This window comes from Tupaia chinensis, unplaced genomic scaffold (assembly GCF_000334495.1).
Source record: "Tupaia chinensis unplaced genomic scaffold, TupChi_1.0 Scaffold000161_1, whole genome shotgun sequence".
Classification (NCBI taxonomy): Eukaryota; Metazoa; Chordata; class Mammalia; order Scandentia; family Tupaiidae; genus Tupaia; species Tupaia belangeri.
The window spans coordinates 2,362,201-2,370,621 of record NW_006159632.1 but is presented as its reverse complement, the minus strand read 5'-3'; the positions used below and the strand labels follow the sequence as shown (position 1 = coordinate 2,370,621).

The 8,421-nt window shown below is 49.2% G+C and overlaps 1 protein-coding gene, 1 long non-coding RNA gene and 1 other non-coding gene across 3 annotated transcripts in view; all 3 read right to left on the bottom strand.

Moving 5' to 3' along the window:
• TOMM20 (translocase of outer mitochondrial membrane 20) overlaps window positions 1–6,480 on the bottom strand; it is an 18,713-nt gene extending 12,233 nt beyond the window's left edge. The window contains 2 exon segments of the mRNA XM_014586813.2: window positions 2,663–2,709; window positions 6,152–6,480. Of these exon segments, the coding sequence (XP_014442299.1) occupies window positions 2,663–2,709; window positions 6,152–6,272 (168 nt within the window). The 5' untranslated portion in view covers window positions 6,273–6,480.
• LOC114007364 (uncharacterized) lies at window positions 3,539–6,139 on the bottom strand. Its single transcript, XR_003548995.1, has 2 exons — window positions 4,369–6,139; window positions 3,539–3,969 (listed from the first exon to the last, which is right to left on the bottom strand). It is a non-coding gene; the product is annotated as an uncharacterized LOC114007364 (long non-coding RNA).
• Window positions 5,756–5,883, bottom strand: LOC114007373 (small nucleolar RNA SNORA14). The gene has a single exon (XR_003549005.1). It is a non-coding gene; the product is annotated as a small nucleolar RNA SNORA14 (small nucleolar RNA).
• Window positions 6,481–8,421: the final 1,941 nt, after the last annotated feature.

The following is an 8,421-nucleotide window of genomic DNA, read 5'->3' as shown; positions in this document are numbered from 1 at the left end:
GCCAGAATTAAGCCTCAAGGAACCATATCACACCTGATTTTGTACACAGTACAAAACTCTGTACCCTGAGGACACTGCTTCATTCTTCTGGGCTGTGTGAGCTGCCACGTCCTCCTACCCCGAGCTGGAGGGCCCAGAGCTTCCACTGGCATTTGTGTATGGTTCAGGTTTCTAGACGTCCGTAGCTTTAACTGGCGTCAGAACAGGAGAGCCCATGTCGGGGCTGGGACTGTTTCACCCCTGTGCTGTCTCCGGGATGAGACAGTCAAGGTGCTAGTCGCTATCACCGGGTGTGGCAGTACCGGTGCGGATTGCCCGGGCGATCCCTTGCCCGGGCGATCCCTTTCCCGGGCACTGAGATGGTAAGCCCTAACCTGGGACCTCAGGTGACCAGGACAGGAACTGACAGCTGTTCAGTCAGTTCCTGCTTGTGGATGGATGCCAAAAAGTCTCATCTCTGCCGAGCAAACACTGCAATTGTCTTTTCAAGAGTATGTCCAAGAAACGTGGACACAACCTCTCTAACAACCTTCTTATGGTCCTGAGCTCCCTGCCTATGTGAAGGAGACGCTGCCACCCCTCTGCTGACTGACAGTGGGCTCCCAGGCGGCGCACAGCAGGGAGGGCACCTCCTATGCCCCTGACCACCCAGCACGGGAGGACCGCGCCTTCTACACGACTCAAGCCAGTACCATTTGGGAGCAAGCCCTGCCAGCACGCTGAGAGGACTCTCCCGTTCCGCTCTCGCATCCCTGAGGACACTGGCAGTGTTTCCTGGTTGGTATCCACCTCACGCTCTTCTGCACTTACATGCTAGTGCTCCTACGCACATGCCACGTGGCACCTGGCTGCCCTAACCACCATGCCACAGGCTGGCCTATTATTTCTATGTAAAAGCGCACACATGAGAAAAAGGAAGGGAGAAAGTGCAATCAAAAGTCTCATGCCATGACTCCCTCCCACCAGCCCTCCAGCTCCTCAGGCTCTTGGGCACCCAAGCGAATGTCTAGCATGTTTTCAGGTCCACCTGGGGATCCAAACCCACGGTCAGCCATGAAGCTTCAGCAAATGACAGACTCCACTCCCTGGGCTGGCCTACTCATTATTTTCCACCATTCCTATTTTATTAGTAATCTGAGTATAGAGACTGAACCAGGTGTGACTGTTGTGTAAAATTAAAAGATAATTTGAAATATGCCCAAAACTAAATTTTTCAATTAATTGTAGATCTAGGATTCGTTTAATAATTTCAATTCACAGAAGTTTTCAGGGAAAAAAAAGGAAACTTATTACCGTTGATAGAATAAATGAGGCACTATCTAATAAAAAGCCTAAAATCTGAATCAGGTACAAGGCTGGCTATGAAATGAGATGTCATAAATGCAACATGACTTTGACTAGATAAATTAACCTTTTCTCATATAAATTAGTCATCCTCTCCTGTAAATACCAGGAAAGACGTGGGGGCTGGAGGGGTCCAAGAACATATACTCCAGTCCACATTCTCTCGAGACAGTCTATGCCGCAGTACTTAGAAGCAGGAGAGACTGTATCTGTAAGAATTACGTCATCCATTGTACATCACTTGCTAAAGCGAGTAAGCAAAGAGCTCACACAGATATGCCCCGAGGCAGTAGCAAAGGGTACATCTGTCAAGGAGCAGTCTTCCATAAGGCAATCACATTAGTAGGAGCCCAAAAACTCGCCTTGAAACATTCAGAATGCCTTTTCTAAAAACTCCTCTTCTTGGGATCTGGGGCACAAACACACACATGCCTCGTGATTTTTCAAGCCTCTGGGCCTGGGACTCAAACTGCAGTTGGCCTTGTGGAAACCCAGTGCCTTAAACATCACGCCACCTGCTGGCTCACTATTTTCATTTTCAATGAAGTTGTAGCAAGGGAATTAAATCAGTAAGAATGACATCTCATCATGTTGAAGCAGCTGAGTGAGAACAATTTAACCTTCAGTAAAGAGGCTCATGAAACCATCACCTATTACCCCTTATCTCGTGGCCCTTGTAAGGAGGAAATACGAGGGCCCAGATAACCTGCAACAGAATGAAGCTCTTCATCCATGAGTAAACAAAATTAACTGTATTTTAAAACAGAAAACCAACGGGGGTCAGTAGGTGGCATGGCAGTTAAGGTTAGGATAGTATTCTATCCCACATGGCCTACTGTGGTTCAAGTCTCAGAGCTGGCAGCTTGAAAATCATTCTGGCTATGTGTGTGTGCCCAAGATCCCTGGAAGAGAAGGGACTGCAGCTTGGCCATCCTTCCCTAGGGAGGATTTCTCACTTTCCCTCTTACTGTCTATCTCTCTGGTAAACACACTATCAACTAGTTTCCTCAAAATGTATACAATATTTAAGATAGATTTTAAAACAGTATTTCTAGGGACCAGCAGATGGCATAATGGTTATGTCTCTGGACTCCCATATAATTGACTGCAGTCCGAGACCTGGACCCGGTGGCTTAAAACTCCTATCAGGTGTGCGCACATGCCCATCCCCCCGCCGGGCGGTGATTTCTCACTTTCTGTCTCTGTCTCCCTGTTGAGTGTAGAGCAAAAATCTATCTCTCTAAAAAAAAAAAAAAAAAAAAGTAGCATTTTTATTAAGTATATAATATAATCTAAACAAAAACAGGCTGGACATTACCTTGGAAAGTCCAGCTCGCTCCTTGGCAAGTTTCTGTTTCTTTCTTCCTACAAGAAATAGCACATAATTATTTCTATTTTGCCATGAGAGAAATGAGAATCAAACGTCCGACTGCTGGGACAGTTAACAATCCTATCTGTGAAACACTTCTTAGAAACCTCGCACTCCTCTCTGTGTCAGGGCCTATAAATATAAATGATCACTGAGCTACAGACAATTTGACGTTTCTGGGCAGTGCCTCCCTCCTTCCCTTCAGGGTAGCTGCTTCAGTAATTCACAAGATGGGGCTTGTTCCAGCAGCCAGACCGCTGGGTAATTACAATAAGCAGGGAGAACCTCCTTTACCCAGCCTACACCTGGCACAAGAGCGAGGACGGGGCCACTACTGAAGAGTTCTATGGCTGAAACAAGCAGATTTTACCCTGAGTGATGAAGGCTAGCACTCTTAAATGATGGGAATGGGTAACACTTGATAACGTTTTCTAAAAATAAAATACAGTATTTTTTGCATCCAGTAAAAATGAGGGTCATCAAGTTCGGGAACGTATTCTATAGTCTTAATTCAACTACTGCTAGCTAGCAAGGAAAACCAAAGGCCAACCTCCACCTGTGGTCTCTACGGTATTTTGGTTTTTGTCTTGTTTTTTGACATGAAATCAAGCATCACTAAAAAAAAAAACCTCAAGAGAAAAATGGTGTTTTAAAACTCTAATCCATCAGTCAACTCTTAAAAAAAAACCAATAGTCCATCAGGAAAGCCATGGCGCCCTGACTTGCTCTTACAGGACGTGCTGGCCATGAGTGACATGCACAGGCAGAGCCTGACTGCCTCCTGTGCCCCAGCTCTGCCTTTGACGAGCAGCCCAGTCACGAGGCCCCACTTTCTGCATAGATAGGGTCTAAGAACAGAACCCACTCCACAGCTGCAAGGGTTAAATGAGTACTTAACCCATGGGAAGTGTTTTAGCAGTGTCCAGTTCGTGACAAGTGCCATCTACGTCTTCAGAATTGAGACATTCCCTCATTAAGGGCTTTTCTTCATCAAGTACTTACAGAACCGTCACTATGAGCATAGGGAATATGTGCCCAGGCCACGAAAAAGACTCTACTACTTACTAGCTGGTGACCTTGGGCAAATAATTCTCTTCAACCCCCAACCTAAGAGCTGCCTAACCCTACAGGACTGCTATGAGAAACCAAAGGCAGGAAAGTAACATCCCTTGACAGATTCAAAAATACGAGAAATCCTAATCCTGATACCCAAAGACGGAGATCTGTTTGCCAAACTCCAGACAGACGGGTAAAACCTGAGAGAGTAAAAATGAGTTTCCATTATAATCCAACCTTATTAAAAATCCTAGCATGGGGAGGAGCCTGAGACGGCTGTTGAATGTGTTTGACTCACAAAGCTATGAAATACGGTGAATGAACTGATGTACAATTACCCACAAATTAAACATACCTGTAGCTAGAACTATAATTCGGACGTTAAATTTTATTTTAATAATTGGATTGATAAATTGTATGCTTTAAGAGTCCTGGTAATCTGCTCTTGCTAAGACAAAAAGTCTGAATAATCAGGACCCCAAATTTAACTAAAAAACCCTCAGAGCCAGCCAGTCTCTTTTCCTTAAAAGAAATAAGGGCTAGCAGGTGGCAATGGCGGTTAGCGTGTAGGAGTCCACCAAGTGCAGGTGCGTACATACCCAAAATCCAGGGAGAATGGAGAAGGGACCGTGCCTCTGCCCTCCCGCATCCCCAGATGAGTTCTCACTCTCCCTCTCATGGCAAAAACCTAAAATAACAGTAACAATAAGTCAACAATGCCAAGAAGCTACATGGGAGATGGCTGCACCACAATCCTCTCTCCTCTGGGAATTTTTGGGCATGCAAACACCCACACCAGGCATCTTTTTCAAACCACTGGGTCTGGCACTGGAACCACGTAGTCAGCCATGAGGATACAGCCACCTTAACCACTAGGCCACCAGCTAAACCCCGACGGACTGCTTTTTTATTGCAGATGTAATGTTCTATTGGAAATTATAGGGTAAAAAAAAAACTGAAGTCAACTTCACTGTGCAAGTGAAAATACTCTCAAGTCCTTAAACTCGGTCATGCAATTAACTATAAACAGACTGCAAAGGGGCTCCAAAGTGTGACTTGCCAACAAAAATCGAGAAATACAAAATCATTCTATTCATAAAAATAAAAATGTCAAGCCATCAGGGGCATGGTGGCTCTGGCGGGCGGCTGGCTTCACTGAAGGCTCTGAAGTCCACAGTGGTGGTGGCAGCGGCAGGGGCTGAGAAACATGCAGCCTGCAGGGCCAGCATTCCAAAATCCAAAAAGGAGAAATGGGGAAGGGGTGGGGCGTAGCCAAGGGCACTTTCTCACTTGCACTCTCTTCCCCAGCAGCAAACTAACAAAAGTAATGAGGACTATAACATTCGGTACTAAACTCTACACTAAACCCTACAATTGCTGTCCGATTTTACAAAAAAAAAATAAGAAAAGCTCAAGTGTGAAGTTTGAAGTTTGCCCAAGGTTAGTGCTGCAGCTAGTAATTCACTTAAATCATCACGTTACAGCTAAAGCTAGAAAAAAAAGCTTTGGATTGAAAATCATGGAAAAGAAAAGCTGAAAGTAACATTCAACTTGCCTAAAATGTTAACGCCTATGATTTCGACCAAAAAATGGTTTTCAGCAAGAGGACTGCAGGATTTGCACAGAAAGAGTTAACCCATTACAAAGCCCTGTATCTGCAACCCCCCACATTCGCCGGCCACAGGTTTGAAACCCCCTAACTCCGGGTGAGTAGCTGGCGGTGTACGACCACGCGGTTGCCGGCCCCACGTGGGTACTCGACACTGCAGAGCCTCGGCAGCTTTACAGGACAAGTAGGGACAGGGCCGTCGCTTCTCCGTGCTCGCGGGCTTTAATGGCGACCATCAATCTGAACTTCAAGAAATGATTTGGCTGAGTAACTTGGATTTACAAAAACATTTACTGAAACAGACTTGCTGCAGAAGAGGCCGCCGGGCGTTCACAGCGGTCACGAGGGTTTTGATTCCCCTCCCGTAAAGCTCTCGGAAATATCGCAGGTAGGAAATGGGACGGAGCCACAGAAGCACAGTCCTTGGACTCCCTGCGTTGCTGTCGCATTCACGCATACCCTGGAAGCGCGAGAGCCAGGCTACCAAGAGGGTTTCGGAATGCGCACGGAAAGCGCACCGCACGTGCGGGCTGTCTCGGGCTCAAAGCCGAATGCCAAAGACACGATTTCGAACTGGAAACAGCACGCACGTCCGAAACCCTAACACAAATTAAAGGGCATTTCCACGGCCAAAGCGGCTGGGAAAACAAAATGGGAAAAAGCTTCCAAGATGGAGGGAACCCTGAGGGCACGAAGGCACGAGGGCCGGGCCGCGCGGGGCCGGGGCCGAGGCCGCGCGCAACGGGAGGCCCCGAGGGCCCGGGCCCACTCACGTTCTCGCAGCCTGTTCTTGAAGTTGGGGTCACTCCGGCGCTTGCGGTCGAAGTAAATGCAGTACCCGATGAAGAGCGCGCCGCACACGCCGGCGGCGATGGCGCTGTTCCGGCCCACCATCTTCGCCACGCCGACTGCGAGACGGCGCCTGGGCCGGCACCAGCGGTCGGCCGCGAAGCCTCTGCGCTCACCGTACGGCTCACACCGACGCCGGCCGGCCAAGAAGGCAGGAAGCCGCGCACGCCACTTCCGGTCCCTGTGGTAAGAGGTCCCGAGGACGTCCAAGGCGGGGCGCGAGCTAAGACCACGCCTGCTCCTTCTTCTTCCGCTGCCCTTCTGCCTGCGCCTGCGCCTGCGCCTGCGCCTGCGCCGCCCTTCTTCTTCGTGCGCCTGCATCTGCGCCTGCGCCGCCCTTCTACCTGCGCCTGCATCTGCGCCTGCGCCACAAGGCCCTGGCAGACTCCAAGTGTTCTTGCTCCAGGGTGACCTGACTGCGGGAGTCTCAGGTCCGATGAGCATAGTGAGTAGTGACTGGATTTACAAAAAACGTTACGATATAGCCTTGTTATATGAGTGGAAAGAAGTAAACTGGAGCGGGTCATATAAAGAAAACTCAAAAACATTTGAAATTGCGAATTGTTTTACCATTTGACATCTGAGTAGACTAAATTTGGGTATTCCCACTAGGAAATGGCAGCTGTGGCAGCCTGAGGCGGGGCAGACCAGGCAGGCACCTGGAGGGGCAGGACTACCCGCACTGCCCCGGATTCAGGGAATAGCCCGCTCGGCCTCTTGGTTACAATCCGGTGTCCCGGGCAGCGCGGTGGTACTGCCGGCTCCACCGAGGGATCGAGCCCCGCCCGCCTCCTCGCCGCTGGCCTTTGACCATAGCGTATTGCCTCAGTAACACTGGAATGGCTCGCGCTTTCCTGAGCTCTGAGATTGTTCAAGTGAACCTCAGGGGTGGTGGAGAAACTTCCAAACTTGTGGGCAGCCGGTCAGAAGTGAGGGTGACCTGGAGCCCCGGAAGCTAGTGGCTGGTGTCCCAAGTGAAGAGCTGGCCTGACTGGCGGTTGGAGTCCAGTTATCACGGGGATGCCATGGGCACAGGGCAGAAGACCTGACCCGGACCAAAGACAGAAAAGGCCTCCTGCTGAGGAATGACCAAAGCCTGAGGGAGCCAGATGAGGCCCAAGGCTGTGTGTGGGCAAAGGTAGGATCCTGAGGTGGTCTGAGTCACCAGGCCAGAGCTAGTGCCTCAGGGCACAGGAGTCGCACAAGCAGCTTCTCTCACACTTTGCACACCAAGATTTTGATTCTTCAGCGCCAGTGACCCTCAAGCAACAAGGAATGTCCTGAACCTCAGGGCTTTGGGCCAGAAGACTGTCCATAGCCACAGCTGGAATGGGAAGCCTAGACACAATTCCACTCCTGAAATCTTAGTGGACCACGTGGCTGCCACACTGTGACACCTGCATAAACACGGAACTGGACTCCCTTGCCCCCTCAGTCTGGGTTGTGGTAAATGCATTGTAGATGCTGAGACAGCTACTCGGGTACAATACACCAGGCGTTTACACAGAAGCAGTGAGAGCAACAGACCCTGCTCTTAACGCCTTAACTGCCTGCAATACCTGTTGCAAAACACCAGGAAGCACACAACCCTTAACTGGAGACTCCCCATGAATCAACAAGGCAAGAGTGACTGGAGTCATCAGTGGGTTGCGAAATGACCTGCTTGAGTTACAAACATCAGATGGCCACACAGTAAGGGCCATACTATAACTACAACGTTCATGTCAAACGTATCACAAAGTGTGAAACCGCTGACCTCGTCTGAACCCCTTATTTCCTCCATCCAGATAACAGGAACATGCCACAGCACAGTGCTAGAGTAACATGGGAAGTCTTGAGGTCTGGGTCCTCACTGCCTGGAAGGCTAGGGGAGGACCACCATGTGCCAAGACACTGTCGCGAGTCCGTCTGTCTTTTTCTCTCTCCGAAAGAAAAGAAGACCAGCCCCGTGGCCTAGCAGTTAAGGATTCAGGATCTCACATGGCTGACCGTAAGTTAGAATCCTGGACCTAGCAGCTTGAAAACACATCCAGTGTATGTGCATGCTTGCCCCAAACCCTGACAGGATCAGGTAATGGAGAAGGATTGTGACATGACCATGCCCATCGGGGGGTGCTTTCTTCCTCTGCTTCTCTCCGGCTAGCACACAGGCCCTGTGGTAAACTTAAAAAAAAAAAAAAAAAAAAAAAAAAAA